Source organism: Caenorhabditis briggsae (genome assembly GCF_000004555.2).
Source record: "Caenorhabditis briggsae complete genome, chrIII, whole genome shotgun sequence".
In the NCBI taxonomy this organism is placed as follows: Eukaryota; Metazoa; Nematoda; class Chromadorea; order Rhabditida; family Rhabditidae; genus Caenorhabditis; species Caenorhabditis briggsae.
In genome coordinates this window covers 5,939,405-5,959,294 of record NC_013490.2, presented here as the reverse complement: position 1 = coordinate 5,959,294, position 19,890 = coordinate 5,939,405, and the positions used below count along the sequence as shown (strand labels likewise).

Sequence of the window (19,890 nt, the reverse complement as noted above, 5' to 3'; positions counted from 1 at the left end):
CCGTATTCCGTATTCCGGATTCCGGCAAATTAGTTCTATTCCGGACTCCGGATTCTGAGAAATTTTCTTATTCCGCATTCCGTTTCTCAAAAAATTCATTCCGGACATCTCTGGGGTGTATTGGATTTTTGATTGGCTGTAACGCAAGGTAGAAGTGAAGGATCGGTAGGAAGGTACTGTTCGCAGGGTTTTGGAATCCAGTGGTGTATCAATTGAACCTCGTAACATTTTCAACGAGAATCATTTATCCTGCTAAAGACATGGCACAAATTTATGTTTAAAAAAACAAGAATACCAGTGGAAGAAAACTACCGACCCTTATGTGATTTTTTTTTATCAAAAAAATTTTTTCGAGTTTTTTTTATATTTTTTGATCAGACAGACAAACAATCCAAAAAGCAAAAAAAAAAATTGAAAATTGTATTGAGAGCTCAAAATTCGGTTCAAAATGACAAAATTTTTGCTACCGGGTTTTTCGGGCCGGATCCGGGCCTTGAAATTTTCCTCAAGCCCGGCTCGGAATTTTACAAGTATGCTCGAGGGGTACATTTGAACGGAATTTCGAGAACATTATTTTTTTTTCATGTCCCCCCACCTTTAAACATTTTACGGTTCGTTCCCAAAACTCTGAAAACTTTTTTTTTAGATCAGCCCCCAAAAAAGTAGAAAGAAAAAAAGCAACGATGACCGGATCACTACTTTTTGTTATTCTTTTTCAAACTCTTCCACGATTTTCATATGGTCTCTAATTCTCCGATCTCAGAATATGAGAAATTACTGATCTCGAAACATATAATTCTTGGAAATCGAATCTTAAATACGAATATCAAAATCTGATCCATTCACCAGGAAACAGACTCATACTATTCTAATCCAATTTTTGGGGCATACATCAATTAGATCCAGAAAAATTCCATATTTATTTTCCAACCACCGCTTTTTCTTCCCAAATCGTCCTTTTTTCAGACTAGCTTATCGAATTATGGTTGTTTTATTGAGAATAACAATAACAGCATATCCAGGTTTAATCGTTTATTCAGATGACTTCTTTTTTCCCAAGACACATGTGTGATCATGCATGGTCAGAATTTTAAAACCAGATTTTATGAATTCATTTGTATTTCCTACCAGCAAGCTGGTGCGCCTTCGGCGCGATTCAATCTATTTTTTTTCAAATGTTCGTCGCTTCGTTTCTCCCTTTTTCTAAATAAAGTAAATATACCGTAAAACCTCTAATAGAACGACACCCGGATCGTCCACTTTGAGCCTATATATCTCATTTCTTTTGAAAGATATCAAAAAGTGGCTAACTAGTAAAATGTTGCTGATATCCTGATAAACATTTTACTAGTTAACCACTTTTTGATATTAATAAGGAAGATATTTGAACCAGATTTTAGAACTTTTTTTTAAAAGTTTTCCATTTGGTAAACTTGAGTACATTTTTCCATGGTTATGATTAGGGACCAAAACTTTTTTTTTCAAACAGTTTTTTTCCAAAATGTTTTAATTCTTATGATGGATCTGATTGAGAAATATGCGAATCGGCGGAGACATCAAAATTAGAGGACACCTTACAACGAAACCCGGAGAAAACCTGACAACGAGAGCAGAAGGAAACCGCGCAAAAAAACAAGAGAAAATAAGAAAGTTCACGAAGTTCACTGAAGCAGGCGAAGAAGACGAAGAGGGCATCATTTGGTCCATAACATCCACCTGAACTTTGTCATAATTTTTAGATTTTTTGATACTTTTTCATTTTTGTTACCTTTTCAGAACTTCTCCAATAGTTTTGAGAAATTCTGCATTTGTGCTTCCATGATAGGTTCTGCGACGGAGGTGCTGATGATGAGCATCCTAAATTAGTTCAATTGCCAAAATGATCCGTTTCGAGGTCCAAAGATTTAGGGTTTCCTATTATTTATCTCACAAGTATTTTTGGTTTTTTTTAACCAAAACTGATTTCTGGCAAAAAGAAAAGAGATGCCCAATTTTCCTATCCCGAAAGGTTCTCAATTCAAAACTGTTTAAATCCCAATTCACTCACCATTCAATCCATTCCACTATTCATGACATTGAAAACCACCGATCCATCCTGGAAGGCCAAGTAGTTGCTTCTTCGACGAGGACAGAGAAAGAAATCAACACAAAAAACAGTTGAAAAACTGAAAATAAGAAAGTTCACGAAGTTCACTGAAGAAGGCGAAGTGGACATCTCGGCATCGTACATAATCTCCATCTGAAAACTTTTTTATGATTTTTAGAAAACTTTTCTTTTTTGCTACTTTTTAAAAACATTTCCAATAGTTTTGAGAATTGGGCATTTACGATTCCAATATAGGTTCTCCGACAAGCTGCGGCTGATGAGCGCCCTGAATTAGTTCTATTGTTTTAAAATGATCCATTTCGAAATCTAAAGGTTTAGGGTTTCTATTTTCAATCTCAAAAATATTTATGAGTTTTTTTAAACCAAAACTGATTTTTGGAAAATCAAGTAAAGATATACTCCTATCCCGAAAAACTCAAAAATCCCAATTCACTCACCTTTCAATACATTCCACTATTCCTGACATCTGATACATCGAAAACTTCCTGGACATCTCGACATTATTTAATCCGTACATCCATCTAAAAACGTTTTTATAATTTTTGGAAAACTTCTATTTTTGATACCTTTTTAGAAATTTCCCAATGGTTTTATGCATTTGTTCATTCGTGTTTCCAAAAAACGTTCTGCGCCGGAGCTGCTGATGATGAACGCACTAAATTAGTTTAATTGTCAAAATGTCCTATTTTTTATCTCACAAGTATTTTTGGTTTTTTTAAACCAAAACTGATTTCTGGGAAAAAGAAAAGAGATGCCCGATTTTCCTATCCCGAAAAATTCTTAATTCAAAACTGTGTAAATTTCAATTTACTCACCATCCAATCCATTCCACTATTCCTGACATCGAAAAACACCGATCCATCCTGGAAGGCCAAGTAGTTGCTTCTTCAGCGAGGACAGAGAAGGTAATCAACACAAACAAAAACAAGAGAAAATAAGCAAGTTCACGAAGTTCACTGATGCAGGCGAAGTAGACATCTCGGCTTCAGTTGGTCCGTAGAATCCCACTGAAATTTTTTTCATGATTTTTAGAAATCCTCCATTTTTATTACCTTTTCATAATTTTTTCAATAGTTTTAAGAGTGGGTGCATCCGTGTTTCCAAGAGTGGTTTTCCGACAGAGCTGCGGCTGATGAGCCCACTAAATTAGTTCAAATGTCAAAATGATCCATTTTGAGGTTTAAAGATAACGTGTAGAGTTTCGAGCAGAGTTTCTTCTAATTTTTCAAAAAGAATTCCCGTTTCTTGAAACTACAACGCTTAGTGATTCTAAACTTTTATCAGAGCTGATTTTTGGGAAATCAAGAAAAAAGAAGTGCCAAATTTTTCTATCTCGAGAAAACCTTTTAAAGACCAAAAATCCCAACTTTCTTACCTTTCAATCATCCATTCCACTATTCCTGAAATCTGTCACATTGAAAACCACTCATCCTGGAAGGCCAAGAAATCGCGTCGTTATCGAAGCCATGAAGCTTCTGAAAAAGAAATTTTGTACTAGAAAATAGGTACTACAAAAAGTTTTTTCCTTTTTTCGAAAACGGAAAAAATAGAACTTCCCGAAACCTAATGTCTGTTAATTCTAACACTTTACCGATATCCTCACCTTTCACTCTATTCTGCTTTTCCGATCCTTCGAATTTGCCAATCCTGAAAGTTGTCGTTGAAGTTCCATGTCCAGTGAAACGGGGCCCGCAGAAATCTGCAAGATCCTGCAACTTGAACGTTGGAAACTGAGTACTGATTCTTTTCGAACTCTCCTGGATCTTAGACTTGCCCTCATTTTGCTAGGGCTTCTCATAGGTTACGGAAAACTATTGAAGCATCAGAGAATCAGAAAAAGGTAAGAAGCACGTAGAAAATAAAAATGATCACTGTACTTTGAAAAATATTTGAGGAATGCGGTAGGGGAAAATATTAGAAATTGAAAAGGATTACTGTAGTTTGAAAAATGTTCGAAAATGAAAGGATTACTGTAGAAAGAACTGTTTGAAAATAAAAAGGATTACTGTAGTTTGAAAAAAATTGCAAATGAAAAGATTACTGTAGATGGAAAATATTCGAAAATGAAAAGGACTACAGTTTGCTTCCTGGCGAACGGATCAGATTTCAATTTTCCTTTTCATGTTCCGGTTTTGAGATCAGCACTTTCTGATATTCTGAGATCTTAAAATAAAAATCATGTAAATCGTTGAAAGAGTTTTTGACCAATCATAATTCGACAAGCAAGTCTTTGATAAATTTCGATTTCTGTTTTCTAACACATAAAGTATTAAAAAAAATTCAGAGAAAAACTAAAATCCACACATTCCAGCAACATTTTGCAGGTATAATACTTTTTCGTTAGACCTCGATTGTTTCTGTTTTAAACGATTGATTTTAATTATTGTGATAAACTGGTTTGGAATAATTTTTTTTCTCTGCTCGACTTTGCAGTTGGCTGTACAATCTAATAAAAATTTGAAAAATACACCTAACTGTTACAGAATACAAACAACTGATTTATTAAAAGTTTAGCTTCAGAACCTCAAAACAACGAAATCCTTTATCCCGTTGTTAACAATTTTCAATTCCACGGAATCGATGAAGTCTCCAAATTGAAGCTATGAACCTGAGACATCCCAACAGAATTTTTAAAACCCAATGTAACAGAAACAGAAAGCTAGAATCCAGAGAATGATTATTATTCAGATAATTCGGTTATTCGATTTATTTTTCTTCTGATCTTGTTTTCGCTTTTTTTCGTTCCTTCACCCACTAATTGAGAGTTTTCTCTTTTTTACAGTCTCCTTTGCAACCAATTATCTTGTCCGAGAGGACTTCGCGGCGCATGGAAGAGCAGCGAATTCCTAGTCCCCGGGCCGAACCCGCGAATATTTTTCTTCGAATCGAATTTGAGATTTCTTCAATTTGGTTCTTTTTTTCAATTATAGGACCAATTTTCGAGTTTGCAAAGTATTTTGTTGACTGCAAAATAATTGAAATATCCTTTTTAAACCAATTTATGCTATTTTTACAGTCAACATCCGATCACTTGATGCAATAAACAAATGAAGATCAAAGAAGTTCGTTTAGTTTCAAACCCCAGCAAATATTTTCATTAAAATTTTAGGTTCGAATCAACGGCTTTCGAAGTTACAAAGACAATACCCATGTCTCCGGATTCAGTCCGCGGTCGAATGTAGTTGTCGGCAGAAATGGCTCTGGAAAATCCAATTTTTTCCATGGTTTGTTTATTGAAGAAGTTGTTCCCCTATTTGAAAGTTTTCAGCTATTCAATTTGTTCTCTCTGACGAATATGCACACTTGAAAGAAGAACAACGATTAGGATTACTTCATGAAAGTACTGGACCGAAAGTTGCACATGCTCGTGTTGAAATTACATTTGACAACTCTGAAAGACGACTCATGGCTTTCGACAACTCAGAAGTCAAAATCGTTCGTCAAGTGGGCAAGAAGAAGGATCAATACTACATTGACAACAAGATGGTCCCACGTGCTGAGGTAATTCTGCTAAATAAGGCGGGGGATCTAATTAAAAAAGTTCGTTTCAGGTCGTTAATCTCATGGAATCAGCTGGTTTCTCGCGATCCAACCCTTACTATATCGTCAAACAAGGAAAAATCAACGAGTTGGCTACATCTCCAGATAGCTACAAACTCAAGTTATTAAGAGAAGTAGCTGGAACCAGAGTTTATGACGAGAGAAAAGACGAAAGTATGAAGATTCTGAAAGAGACGAGTAAGACAAAAATTAGTTTATTGATATCGAAAATATCACGAATTTTCAGAAATGAAGACCGAAAAAATCCAAGGCCTTCTGAAGTACATTGACGAACGTCTTCAAACATTGGAAAACGAGAAGGAGGATTTGAAAGAGTATCAAAAGTTGGATAAGACTAAGAGAAGTATTGAGTACACGATGTATGATAACACAAACAAGGAGGCCATGAAAGAAAAGACGAAATTGGATCTTGCGAAGAGTGAGATAACTAGCAAGGATAATGAAGTGAAGAATAGATTGGCTGAGTTGGTTGTTGAAGTTGCAAAGTGCAAAACGGAAAAGAGCAAGTTAGATGCTCACGGAAGAGCTCTTCGCGAAGATAAAGAGACATTGCATACCGAAAAGACCAAAATGACGGAAAATGATATAAAACTGTCTTTAGAAATCAAGTCTTTGTTAGAAGAAAATTCGAAGTGAGTTAAAAAATATATGCTTTGGTAATATCATGAAATTTTCAGTGAGCGGGAAGGCCGTAATAGGGCTGAGGAGTCTTTGCAAACAGTCACTGAAGAAATCGCCAAATGTGAAGAAGAGCTAGAAGTGATCAAGCCGCAGTATGTGGAGCTCGTTCAAGAAGAATCTCGATTGAATACCGACATTCGAATTAATGAGTCTCGTATGAAGGAGATTATGGCTAAGAATCAACGCCCGCGGTTTGAGACAATTGCGGAGCGTGATAGGGCTCTCAACGAAGAAATCAACCATTTCGCTAGTCTTATTCAAGATAGAAAAGAGCAATTGGCGATTGTTCAACGAGAGTTGGAAGACGTTGAAAAAGAAGAAATCAATCTCAATAATGATGTTCAGGTATTTGAATTAATTTAATTGAATTTTGGTTCTACTTCTGAAACTGTTTAGGCTATGGGCCTGAAAATTAGCGAAGCCCGTTTGCAAATGGACAACATTACCGAAGAACTTCCAAACCTCAAGGATCAGTATGATAACGCCTATAACGCTCTACAGTAAGTTGTATTAAAATGTAAAATTTGTATATTCTGTTATTTTTAAATAATGTAGAAAACCTACAATTTTTAAAAATCTATTTTCCTCATCGTAACTAACTTTCCAGGAGTGCTTCTCGTGAGGAAAAAGCTATTAGAGACCAAATCGCGAATCTTGAACAAGATGAAACCGCTGTCTATGATCAATTAAGAAGACTAGTTGCCAGAGTGAGTAAATTTAATCCGTTTTTTAAAATTATAGCAAATATTCCAGCCGATTTTCAACGGAATCAACGGTGTTAAACAGGTGATGAAGGAGTTCGAAAGAGATAATCACAATGGACAGCATGACGATGTGATTAGAGGATTTCATGGAACTCTAATTGAGTTGATTGAAGTTGATCAAATGTTCATCACAGCGTTTGAAGTTATTGCTCAAAATCGTCTGTTCTATCATGTTGTGGACAATGATCGGTATTTTTTTCCCTTCAGATGATATAAATCGGTTTCATAATTTATAGGATTGCATCCAAGATCTTGAGAAAGTTCAACGAGATGCAACTTCCTGGAGAGGTCAATTTCTTCCCAATGAATCGTGTCAGTGCTCCGAGAGAGAAAACATTCACTCCGAGAAAGGATGCTCGTGCGCTCTCGGACGCGGTTGATTACGATGCGAAGTTTGACAAAATCGTTCGTACCATCACCGCCAATGTAGTCATCGTTCGTGCTCTGGATCAAAATGCTCGAGAAATCCGTAACGAACAGTTCGATGTTGTGACTACTGATGGTGATCAAATGTCGAGAAAGGGAGTGATGACTGGTGGTTTCATTGACAAAAAACGAAGCAAATTGGAAACCCATAGCAAGAAGATGGCCATCAAGAGAGATATCGATGCTCTTAAAGTGAACCTGAGAGCTGCTGAGGATAACGTTAAGGAGAAGACTCGCGAAGCGGAGCAAGCTAGAAATCGCATGACACAAAGCGAGAATATGATTATTGATTTGCATCGCAGACATCGTGAATTGACTGAGGCTAAGAAGGCAATCAGTCAACAATATTTCATGGTTGCAAAAATGAAAGAGCCCAAGACCGATCAGATTGTGCAAATCAAAAATCGCCTTCGCGAACTGGAAGCACAACAAGCTACTCTTAAAGCAGAACTTGGAACTGAAATGAATTCACAGCTTTCCGCTGAGGAACAGAGAACGTTGCAAGAGCTTAGAGTAGATTTATCTATTTGAGACAAAGCTGAAGGTTTGTTTTACAGACAGCAGTGGACGAGATGAAACGAAAGTTGGCAGATGTCTCTCAAAGTCGTATGGATCTCATGCATCGCAAGAACGGCATAGAGAATCGATTAACGAAGAAGTTATACAAAACGAAGGAAAATCTCGCATCGGTAATGATTTTCTGGCTTTTTGTTATATTCAATTATTTTGCTTAGCGTGTCGAGAACATCACAGACCACGAACGCTCTCATCGACTTAAAATCGCAGAAGCCCAACGGGCTTCCCTTCAAACACAGATGAAAACGATCGATGATCAGTTGGAGGCGGCAAGTAGAGAACTCGAAGAATTCGAAAACCAGGAGAAATCAATTTCAAATAATCTTGAGAGTTTCTTAGAGCAACAAAAAGATAATGAGAAACGACAAAGAGATTTCCAAGCTGAGCTGGACAAAATTATGGCGAAAGAAGAGGAAGTGAAATTGAAGAGAGAGGACAGCTTGAGAAAAATGCGCCTCCTTGGAGCCCTTCCAACGGACACATTCTCTAAATGGCAGAATGTGAAACAACGAGATTTGGAGAAGAAGTTGATCGAATGTGTGAACGATTTGAAGAAATACGAAAATGTCAATAAAAAGGCTCTGGATCAATATATGACTGCTTCTACACAAAAAGAAGAGTTGACCAAGAGAATGGATGAGCAGAAGAGGAGTGAAGCGGTAATTCTTAGTTTTTAAAAGCGTCGAAAATTGAAAAAAGAAGTTTTCAGTCCATCGAAGAATTGCTCGAGGTTCTAGAGAACCGCAAATTTGAGGCCATCGACATGACGTTCAAACAGGTTTCTAAAAACTTCAAAGAAGTTTTCAAACAGCTTGTTCCACATGGTAACACTTTTTTTTGAACTTAATATGAAATTTTCGATTTTCAGGAAGTGGAAAAATGACATTGAAAGCGGGCGATGAACAGGATTCAGATCCGAGCAGACACAGAGTTGAATCTTATCAAGGAATCACCGTGATGGTTTCCTTTGTTTCGGATGATGGTACCTCGGAAACCCGCGAGATGACTCAACTCTCAGGAGGACAAAAGTCCCTTGTTGCCCTTGCTATCATTTTTGCGATTCAAGTAAGTTTTCTCTTTAGAAAATTTTTGCTTCCAAAATCAGGTGTTTTTTTTCTAGAAATGTGATCCAGCTCCATTCTATCTGTTCGATGAAATCGACGCAGCTCTTGATGCTCAACACAGAAAGTCTGTGGCAGGTGAGTGATCTAACTTAGTTACTGTAATTCCTCTAATAGAAGCCCACCGTTTTGGGTCATTTTGAGCTCAATTATCTCAGTTTCTATAAGAGATATCAAACATATGTCAACTGATAAAATATTGGTAATATTATGTTAAACATTTTATCAGTTCACCACTTTTCGATATCTTTTACAGGCTCCGAGATAAGTTGTCTAAAAGTTAATAGTTAGGGTTGGCTTCTATCAGAACACATATAGTTAGGGGCCACAACATTTTTTTCAAACTGTTTTTCCCTAAAATCTTTTCATTTTAAATTAATCCCCTCCTCCTAGTTAGCTTATTTCCAAATTTTCTTCCAAAAATATTTATCCGTTCCCGAGTTACAGTTCATTTTGTGCTCCTCCTTTTCCGCCATTTTCGCCCCCAGCATTGCGCGCACGCGGAAAAGTGGGCGGGGCGACGACAGCGCTAGGCTGCCGCGCGGGAGAGATGAACGGGTTTTATCAAGAGATTTTCTGCTGAAATTTAGGTTTCAGACAGCTGGAAATGGAAAGAAACTTGTCAGAAAATGCGGAAAAATAGTATTATTAGTATTTTATAAAATTACCTAGCTGAATTTTACAAAATCACAGGCGAAATGACAAAAAAAAAAAGAAAAGAAACATTAAAATTTAGAATAACGCATTCATAATTCACAAAAATGGACTACGAAGTCAGCGAATAATAATAATATTTATTTGCAATGCATGGGGGAAAATCGATAGATAATTTGGCAAGAAATGGGACCTGTACAAATAAAAAAAGTAAAATGACCAGACGGACCGACTAGAGTCCTGTAGGTCAAGTGGGAGGGATCAGAATATCATAAGGAATCGCTCCTACTCGCTTAGCAAACGCCACCGGACTGAGCTTAGAATTTATCACCTTACATACACGGTTCCACATAGACAAGTTTCTGTGAAGGAAGCAGTCAAAGTATTGACCGTTGATTTTGAACAAATACGGGGCTCTGTTAGAATGGCTGGGAAGAATGTAGGACGATATAGAGGGAAAATGGTATGAGTTTATAACAATTTTGTGATAGGTACGAAGAACTAGAACTAGCGGCGATGAAGGGTGGTTAGCATAGAGAACTGGGATAGGCGATCGGTGTATGAATTGAAGGGCATATTACATCTCTGAAAGACTTTTCTGGTGAAATAACGAAGAGGAGATTCTAGTTTATTGGCAAGTGTGGAATTGGATGGATCGAAAAGTTCACAACCGTATTCGAGGACCGGTCTAATGTAGGTGTCGAAGAGACGGAAATATAGACAAGGGTTTTTCGATTGTAACGTTTTCAGTATTTGGCGGGACTTGAGTTTAGCAGAGTAGGCAATAAGATTGATGTGAAAAAGTACTTACTGTTTGAAAAAAATGTTGCGATTCCAATGTATGGTTTAAAAAATACTTTCAAAATAGTTTTTCAAAACCGGGATCGAACCCGCATATCTTCGCTTAGCACACCACTGGCTTAACCAGTACACCAAACGCACACACTAGCGGTGGGCGCATTATTTTCTTATAAAGCCGGTACGCGCGCGCTCACAGAAAAAATATTTTTACGATTAATTTAGGGAAATTTCGATACAAATGTGCATCGCAGTTTTTTCGGGCAACTTTTTGGGATTTGTCACAAATATCACTTTATGAGAATTTTTCGTAGAATCCGAATATATAAAGAAATCATGCGTTATCAATCTTTATTAATAATAAAATTGCGAAACACTGAAATTTTCTATGAGTACGCCATCTTTCGAATGGAAATAAAATACTTTCTGGTAATTCAATTTTGTTCAAAATTTGTCTATGTAATGTTCGAGAGTAGTATTACCTATAAAAACCATAAATTTCATAGGTTGTCAATAAAATTTCTTCTCAATATTTACAGCCAGTTTGGCTGTAATGTACGATTTTCGGGCAACTTTTCTGAAATTTTCGTTATTATTTCCTTTTAGAAAAAGTCTTCAGTTACTGAAAATAACAAAAAATTGTGCGTTATCGACTTTCATTACACTTTCTCAGGCATTTTTCTGCCGCCAGCTTTTGTTTTATGCCTTTTTCTCTTTTCAGGTGAATTTTTCAATAAAAACAATTACATATTCGAAATCTACGTAGTCGATTACATAAGGAAACACATTTTCATATTAATCCTTCTTTTCTAGCCAAAGTTACAGCCAATCAAACAGCCGAAACGACCCTGGGGGAAAAATATTTAGGCTCCGCCCTTTTTCTGTGGTCGCTACATATAGTATCTGATGTTTTTCAAATTTCTTTATTTTTTCAGAGATGATTCGATCTCTATCCGATCAAGCTCAATTCGTCACAACCACGTTCCGTCCTGAATTGCTTTCCACTGCCGAGAAGTTCTACGGAGTTCGTTTCCGCAACAAAGTGTCCCATATCGATGCGGTCACTCGTGATCAAGCATACGATTTCGTGGAAGATGACACTACTCATGGATAAATTCACAATTCTTTTTTACTTTGTCCACTTTCCAACCCCTGCTTTTATATCCCTGACTTCACTTATAATCTCTCCCGAATGGCGCATACTATCTGTACAATATTTTATCATCGCCACCTCATTTATCCTTAGTTTTTAAACAACCGATCTCTCCTCCTCCAACTCAATCGTTCCTGTTAAGCCCCAAAATTTCTTTTCTATCTTGATAAATTGAATATGGCGCAGAAAAATGGATTCATTCATATATTAAAGGAAGCGAGAAAGCAAATGAGTCGATCGTTTTAGGGACATATGCACTTGCGAGAAGGCGGAAAATCGTTTTTTGGGATTCCCAAATTGGGAGGGGATGTATTTTAATGTTGCAAGGGCATGAAATAGTATAGACCATGTTACAAAGTGAAAAACAAATGAGAGAGGGTTAGAAATCGCTGTAAAAAAGGAACAATCAAAAATGATACTAATTTATCCACATTTGCACTTCTTCTTTTGGTTGTTCGATCCAGACGTGTCTTTCAGAGAGACGCCACCCGAACGATGCTGATCTTTAGAGGCGGATGATGGGTTAGCGAGTTTGGCAGTTAAAACTAGGCTAGTGATGCATGTGAACATCTGGAAAATTGTAGTTACAAAGATTCAAAGAATCTGAAGACGAACCGGTTCGACATTCTTGTCTTCTTTGGCTGAAGTTTCGAAGAAGGCGATATTCATTGATTGGGCATAATTACGAGCATCGCTTTCAAGAACTACTCGACGATCAGTCTCTTCACATTTGTTGCCAACTGAATTATTTGTAAAATTCTAATTATATTAATATTTATATCTATTGTCGAATTAAAAAAAAAGTGGGACCTAAAAATTTGAAAGGCGTAGCTTTTTTGATCTAAGAAAAAGTGCGGCAAAAACGTAATATTTCAGATTTCTCCTCGTTCGAGCTACTTTCGCAATTAAGTTCGGTTTTTTGATGAAAAACAGATTCAGAGATGCTAGCGATCATTTTCATTTTTTAGAGATGCTAGCGATCATTTTCATACCAAGAAATCTAAATTTTGTCCAGAAAATCCCACTAAATTCACAGAAATAAGTTTCGTTTATTACCGTAGTGTTTTTGGGGCAAGGCCTCGAAAATTGACCGGGAAGCCACCCGCGAAATTTTCCAGATCCCACTTTTCTTTAATTCGACAATATTATCGCTGTCTCAGAAAAAGAAGGTTGAGAGCGAAATATTACTCTCGTCCGAAATCAATGCACGTTACGGCCGAAAATTTACTCAAAATCGCATCGTCGTCGCACAGCGAAAAAACAAATTGATGCATGCGCCTTTAAATACCGTACCTCGGATGTTTTTTTTATTTTGGGCCCTATTTGGCTGTTTTTTCTATTTTATAAGAAAAATAAATTAAAGATTTATAAGAATTATAAAAAATTAGACAGAAACAAGCGAAAAAATGAGAGAAATTTGAGAAAATTCGATAAATGTTGAGGTACTGTATTAAAGGCGCGTGCAATAATTTGAAAAATACAGTAAGGTTCTCTCTGTGGGAGCTAAGCTCCGCCCACCGGTGTTTTCTCGGCCGCAACGTGCATTGATTTCGGACAAGAGTAATATCTCGTTCAATTTTTCTAAAAGGCGCAAGTGCGGAAACCACCGTACTTTGAGCCTATTTTTAATATTATTTTTTTTAATATTTCCTCAATTCTTCGACGATTTATTTTCACAGTTATTTAAAAATTGATTTTCATAATTTTGATTTGTTTTTTTTCCGATTTACATTGAAAAAAAGATGAAAATCGTCGGAAAATTGAGAAAATAGGATAATAATGTTTGAAATATGCTCAAAGTACGGTGGTCTTGCACTTTTAAGAGAAATTGAACAAGATATTCCGCTTTCGACCTTCCTTTTCTGAGACAGTGATAATATAAAGATATTATTTATCTGTATCTCTCTTACCAAGAACTTTCTGAACTGAATCACAATTGTTCTCAATTTCCTGAAGCCACCGCTTCACATTTCCGAACGATTCGCCGTTTGTGACATCATAAACAACGACGACTCCATGGGTTCCGCGGTAATAGCTGTAACCTCTTGTTTCTTGTATTTCTACGAAACTTATTCATTAACACTCTTACGTCGATGTAATGGTTCTGAATCGTTCCTGTCCTGCAGTATCCCAAATCTGAAGCTTCACTCGTTGTCCGTTTATGTCCATTGTTCGGATTTTGAAGTCCACACCAATTGTGGTTATATAATTTTCTACAAAAATTGAGCCATTTTGATTTCAATATTTGAAAAAACAAATGAACCAGAAAAAGTGTTGTCTGCGAATCGTAGAAGAAGACTGCTCTTTCCGACACCAGAATCTCCAATGATTAGCAATTTGAAAAGATGATCATAATCCCGAGTGCCAGCCATGGCTGACGGATGTTCTGCAGAAATTTTTTTTTGAGAAAAAAAATCGAGTCAGCCCTGATATTTTGGCACGAAAAATCCGGAAGGTTCCACATCGACAACTACTGTAACCTAAGAATATATTCATTTTCCGGATATATTTTCTCGTTTTTCACTGATTTACGTCGAGTTTTCTGTACTTTTCCCACCAAAAATCGAGATAATAAGTCCAATATAAGCATATTTTTAGATTGCGGTAGTTGTCGTTGTGGGACCACAGCTCCAATTTTTTCATACAAGCATAATAGGTTTTCAAGTATTCATCGGGAATTTACCGATAATTTTAATATGACACAATTAGTTAGAAAACTATTTTTTATAAACGGAATTGAGTTGCATTTTAAGAGATTTCAGATTTTTGTTTAAAAAAGTAAGAAAGATAACACTGGGGGTGGACAAAAAAAAGAGCAACCTGAAACAGTTTTGTAATCCTGGGGCCAATGCTCATCATACGTTTCCGACAGCTTTCGGTAGTCGAAAAGTTTAATACGTTGAACCATTTTTCAGAAAAAGGAGGAATATTTTTCAGCTGCCGAACAATCAATGTGTAAAGAATTATAATGGAATGGAGAAGGGGCACAGCGAGAGAGAATAGAGAAATGGAGTCAGAACAAGGGGCAAAAAAGAAACAAAAAAAGAGAAATCGTTGGTTGAATCATCATCGAATTCCTCACAAATACAACTCAAAATCAATTCTGGAGACTGGATTGAAATGCCCGTTGGTCCCTTCCCGTCTGGCCACTCCTTCAGCTGAGAGGAGTCCTTTCGTTTGACGATCCATCATTTCAGTCGTAGAGAATGGTCCCTGGAAATTGATTTTTGTTGCAATTTTGAGCTAATTCAATAAGCCTGATTATCAATTAATCACAGAGCTTTGATTATGCGAAGCTTCAAGACTAATCTATAAACATCTACGAAGCGGGGTCTTCCCTTTTTCAGATCCCTATTAAATTAGAGCTATTTTCAGATACATTATTACCTCCACTTTCGCCTCCTCATTCGCCTTATACTCCCACTTGACTGTGTCTTCGTCTCCCTCCGTAACTGCAACAGCGGAGGCTGATGATGAAGTAGCTGCTGGCTCATCTGAGAACATGTCGAGCTCATCGGCAGCAGTACTAATCATTTTTTGTAGCAGAAAGTTGATTTTCTCGCGATGCCACTCGTATGCATCCATCTAAAAGAACTTTTTTCAGCAAAAAAATATATATTCATCACTCACAAATCCTGCAGAAATCAGCTCATCTGCTAGCCCTGACAGAACAGCGGTCTGTTTTTGACCATCAGTAGATTGGAACTCTTGTCCAGCTTTCTTAGCTGCCCATCTCAATTTTCTCTCCTCGGCAGGGCTCAATCCCTTTTTCTTCTTCAACGCTGATAACGCTCTCGCAATCGATTGATTTGGTTGGAGAAGCTGAACGAGCTGCTCGAAGATTTCTTTCTTTCGTGCATCGCTCATTGTAACTGGTGCCGGTTCTTCCTCCTCGTTTTCTTTCTGAAAACCAAATATAAGAAATTAGGCCTCTCTAGAACCTGTTACCTTTTCATCGCCTTCCCATTGATCGCCTGCCTTTTTCTTAACCGTACTCCAATCGATTCCATCGAGCCACGCGTCCTGAATATCCTTCTCCTTCTTATCAAAAACGAAATTTCCAGTTTCATCGAAGTGGCCGTCCTCTTCATCTTCTTTCATATTGAATGCCGTAATTTTGATAGACCCATCAAAATCCATGTCGCAATCCTCTTGTCCTTCCACTTTTCTTGTGTCTAGACGTTTATGATCCTCTTCTTCTTCTTCGTCGGATTCAAGAGTGTGAAACTTCTTCTTATCTTCTTCGCCCTGAAAATGATCCACATTGAAAATTAGCGGGAATTATATATAACGAACCTCCTCGTCTATAGCTGGTCGCTCTTTGACGACGTCTTCTTCCATCGGAATATCAAGATCCTCATTTTCGAGCTCTTTTTTGTCGCGTTTGAAGACTCGAGTTTCGATATCGTCGGCAAATGAAACGGCTCTTTTCGGCATTTTATGTCTGAAATTTTAGATAATTCATATTTCGCAAATTTTTATTATAAACAGGAATCCAATTTTTTTTTTTTTTTTAATCATCAACGAAACATGAGAAGCGAGGGGCGATTGCATATAAGAAAAGACAAGGGAAGTGATAGAGAAAAAGAGAAAACGGTCGATTTTCGGAGAACAAACAGCTTTCCCATTCTGTGCGCTTTTCCGTCGTAGTGTTTGCGGCCGATGCGCGTAAAAAAGTTCAGAATTTGCGGGAAATGTGAAAATATTGCAATTTTGAACGAATTCTTGCCCTATTTCTAAATTTCCAGAAGTAAAATGGATCCACTTGACGACCTACTAACTCAACTTGAAGGTGTGGAAGACGAGGAACTGAAACCAATAAGTCACAAAAATGTTCCAAAAACTTTTGATATTAGAGAGGAGTCTCTCAAGGAAATAGACAGAGAATCAGCTCCTGCTGAGTCGAATTCAGCTTTAACCTATGGAGAAGAGGACAGTGATAATGAAGAATTATATATAAAAAGAGAGCTTTCTGAACAAGGTGTTCATTGAAAAGATATTTGGAGAGGAACAGCTCAACAAGCGGGCCCAAAGCAACGGATGCTTGGAAAACCAATAAAGTGAGAAACCTTGTCTGAATAGGAAAAATAATAAATAATATTTTCTAGAAGTCAATGCTCACAGGGCTCACAAAACCATCAACAGAGGCAGTGACAGTTGGAATTGTGCGATTTGATAAATTTCAAATTTCGATTCGTAATCCGAAAGTCAGTTCTACAAGTTTTGGAGCGTTCACAGCTGGAATGAAGCTGGAAAAACTATCCGATCTAAAACCAACGTCTAACTTCAAAGAAGCCTGGTGTACGTTGGGAGTTATTGTAGAGAAGGGATTCAAGAAAAAGAGTGCGAACGGAAACGATTTTTTGATTTGGAAATTACATGATTTGAAGGTTAGTATCTGCTATATTGCTATATAGATGCTATATTCATTCAGGACTGCCAAACTCAACCTGTGAAACTTCTGATGTTCGGAGATGCCATCAAGGAGCATTGGGAAATTAAAGTAATGTTTGATGCATGCTTCATAATAGGTTACCATTGTTGTTCAGCTTGGATCTGTCATTGGTCTGATTTCTGCTCAGATTGCGGATGATTCGACAGCATCTGGCACAAAAAGTGAGAAAACAGAAGATATTCTGTAATTATTCGAATTTTAGAGAATGTTTCTGCCACATTGAAAGTAGCAAAATCGAGCAATATCATTGAAATCGGACAATCTGCTCATTATGGGACTTGCAAGGTAACAGGACCCCAAGAGAAACGACTAAAAATATAATTTTCCAGGGAACTCGCCAACAGGACGGACAACGATGCAGTAATTATGTGAATACATCGTTGAGCGAATTCTGTGTATTCCACGTGATGAGTGCGGCAAGGAAACTATCCGCCAAACGAGGTCAGTGATGATGTATGAGTCAGATGCTGCTCAATTTTATTTGCTTTGACACACACAGCAGAGCTTTTTGTGTCAATTGAGTAAATACGGAAAAAAATGGATGAGACGATGACTTTGAAACGAATTTGGAAATCAAAAATTCAATAGTTTTCAGGAGTTTTCAATGCAGTAACTGGTGGTCCCAACGTCGGTGGCCTTTCATTCAATAAGAAACCAACGGCTTCAAAATCTCAAACGCCAATTCGAAATGGATTAATCTCATCTGGACTTTCCAGGTAATTCAACTAATTTCAAATTTTTGAAAAATTTAGTTATTCTAACCCATTTTTCAAGTTCCAGTGGATCTCCAATGCTTCGTGATACGATGCGTCCAGCTAACACTAACACACTGACCACGCCCACTACAGTATTGAAGCAAATTACCAAGGAAGAGGAGAAGTCGTCGTTTAACGATATGTTAAACCAAAGAGTCTATTGAAAATTGAAAACAAATTTCAAGATGATAATTGCAGAAAAATACATTTGCTGCTCGTCAAATTCTGGCACTGAAAGTGAAAAAAGAAGGAGGAAGAGGCTCTGAAGGAATGGATGATATGATAGACTTTTTGGCGAGCAATGCTTCGGATGAGAAACCGAAACATTCGAGTTTTGGAGAATTTCTCAAAGCGGACACTGAAAACGAAAAAGCCAAAGTTGTCGATTTACGATCTTCAAGTTCCACGTCATCGCCAGGCGGATCAAAACTATGGACAATGTCTCTTGCAGCAAAAAAGAATGGACCAGTTGGACATAAAGATGCACAGGAACATGCTGCAAGGGTTCGTTCACATGCTACAGTACCGATCAATACAAAAACACCTAATTTTAAGTTGATTTTCGGCAATTTTGACCGTTTTCAGAAGTCACGATCTCGGTTGTCAAGTTTCCGACCACTTTGAAAACTTTGGAAATTATGAAACATGCCTAGATCGAAAATTTTGCATTTTTGGCCAATTTTTTTACTGAAACAGGGAAAAAGTGGGTGTCTTTCAGAAATCGGCAAATATCTGAAAAACTAAAGATTTTCGAAAAATTCTGAACGCAAAGTTTTCACTCTAGGTCTGTTTTGAATCCTCCAAATTTTCAAAGTAACCGGAAACTTGACAGCCGAGTTCCAGAGTCCTGAAAACTGTCAAAATCAATTGAGAACCGCGTTTTTCGTATATTTTTGGCCAGCACTGTATCTAGAAGACAATACCTTTTTCAGCTTCGCGCAATTGCTATTCTAAAAGCGAAACGAAAGGAAGAGGAAGAGCTAAAAGCTAGTGGTGGTGTCAAACGGAAAGCAGTTGGAACACCGGACAGATCACAACCAGATGCCAAAAAATCGAAAAGTGCCAGTCAGAAAATGGAAGAAATCAAAGCATTGTTGGCAAGGAAAAGTAGTCACCATCAAGAAGCTGAGAAGGTTTTTTTTGCGAGTTTTTTTCTCGAAAATTCAATGATTTTCAGGCCGAACATGACAAGCTTCAACGCCATCTAACAGGAATGGAAGAGCGAGAAAAAGTGGAAACATTCACATCGACCTGTATGGAAGTCAAGAATGTGAAAGTTGTTACTTGCAATGAGGTAAAACAACAACAACAAAAGGATAAATCCATCATTACAACCCTATATTCCAGTGCAAGTACACATCCCAATTCGCATCTTCTGATTGCATCAAAAAAGAGCACAAACTGATTCGGCACACCGCCGATAAACGTTTCTTCAAATGCGCTGGATGCAAGAAACGAACGGTTTGCTTCGAAATGATGCCTGTCAAACATTGTCCGGTAAGATTGAAAAATCGCTTTAGAGACTGAAAAAATGGATTCCAGCACTGCAATGAAAACAAATGGGAACGAGTGGCGATGAAAGACGAGCGAAAAGTCGTTTTGGAAAGGGAGAACCTTCTGGTTCGCGGCGAAGAACGTCCATTCGTCAGCTCATAATCTATTTCCCAGGATTTTGTCAATTTCTGTTAAAGAACAAGTAAATTTTTTTGAAAAAACCTTAATTAAGACCATTTAAACACCAAATAGCGCTCAGAAAATTGAACATCGGGGAGAGAAAATATCTAACCAAGAACATGAGAAGAGAAAACAAAGATAGCGATTAGATAGTTGGGGAAAAAC

General features: G+C 37.3%; 5 protein-coding genes across 5 annotated transcripts; 2 read left to right on the top strand and 3 right to left on the bottom strand.

Moving 5' to 3' along the window:
* Window positions 1-2,050: 2,050 nt before the first annotated feature.
* Window positions 2,051-2,624, bottom strand: CBG25863 (the record flags this gene model as incomplete). The annotated part of the gene is made up of 3 exons (XM_045243838.1): window positions 2,051-2,239; window positions 2,297-2,372; window positions 2,545-2,624. The coding sequence occupies 3 exons, from the start codon at window positions 2,622-2,624 to the stop codon at window positions 2,051-2,053; spliced, it is 345 nt and encodes a 114-aa protein (XP_045099381.1).
* A 2,530-nt stretch (window positions 2,625-5,154) lies between these two features.
* Cbr-smc-3 lies at window positions 5,155-11,802 on the top strand (the record flags this gene model as incomplete). The annotated part of the gene is made up of 17 exons (XM_045243837.1): window positions 5,155-5,169; window positions 5,217-5,331; window positions 5,376-5,608; window positions 5,659-5,845; window positions 5,895-6,300; window positions 6,346-6,694; window positions 6,746-6,849; window positions 6,957-7,056; window positions 7,103-7,302; window positions 7,350-8,052; window positions 8,097-8,228; window positions 8,274-8,774; window positions 8,825-8,939; window positions 8,984-9,180; window positions 9,236-9,314; window positions 9,634-9,744; window positions 11,624-11,802. The coding sequence occupies 17 exons, from the start codon at window positions 5,155-5,157 to the stop codon at window positions 11,800-11,802; spliced, it is 3,726 nt and encodes a 1,241-aa protein (XP_045095092.1).
* A 462-nt stretch (window positions 11,803-12,264) lies between these two features.
* On the bottom strand, window positions 12,265-14,213 carry Cbr-rab-35 (the record flags this gene model as incomplete). The annotated part of the gene is made up of 6 exons (XM_045243836.1): window positions 12,265-12,391; window positions 12,457-12,468; window positions 13,656-13,686; window positions 13,752-13,876; window positions 13,931-14,054; window positions 14,105-14,213. 6 exons carry the CDS (start codon window positions 14,211-14,213, stop codon window positions 12,265-12,267), a joined length of 528 nt encoding a protein of 175 aa, XP_045095091.1.
* Window positions 14,214-14,919: 706 nt separating this feature from the next.
* On the bottom strand, window positions 14,920-16,278 carry Cbr-teg-1 (the record flags this gene model as incomplete). Its single annotated transcript, XM_002641305.1, has 5 exons — window positions 14,920-15,054; window positions 15,229-15,426; window positions 15,472-15,744; window positions 15,790-16,089; window positions 16,138-16,278. 5 exons carry the CDS (start codon window positions 16,276-16,278, stop codon window positions 14,920-14,922), a joined length of 1,047 nt encoding a protein of 348 aa, XP_002641351.1.
* Window positions 16,279-16,596: 318 nt separating this feature from the next.
* Window positions 16,597-19,707, top strand: CBG13203 (the record flags this gene model as incomplete). The annotated part of the gene is made up of 13 exons (XM_045243835.1): window positions 16,597-16,824; window positions 16,950-17,231; window positions 17,276-17,344; window positions 17,391-17,457; window positions 17,499-17,581; window positions 17,626-17,737; window positions 17,892-18,012; window positions 18,077-18,206; window positions 18,250-18,555; window positions 18,984-19,184; window positions 19,229-19,345; window positions 19,399-19,548; window positions 19,594-19,707. 13 exons carry the CDS (start codon window positions 16,597-16,599, stop codon window positions 19,705-19,707), a joined length of 1,980 nt encoding a protein of 659 aa, XP_045095090.1.
* Window positions 19,708-19,890: the final 183 nt, after the last annotated feature.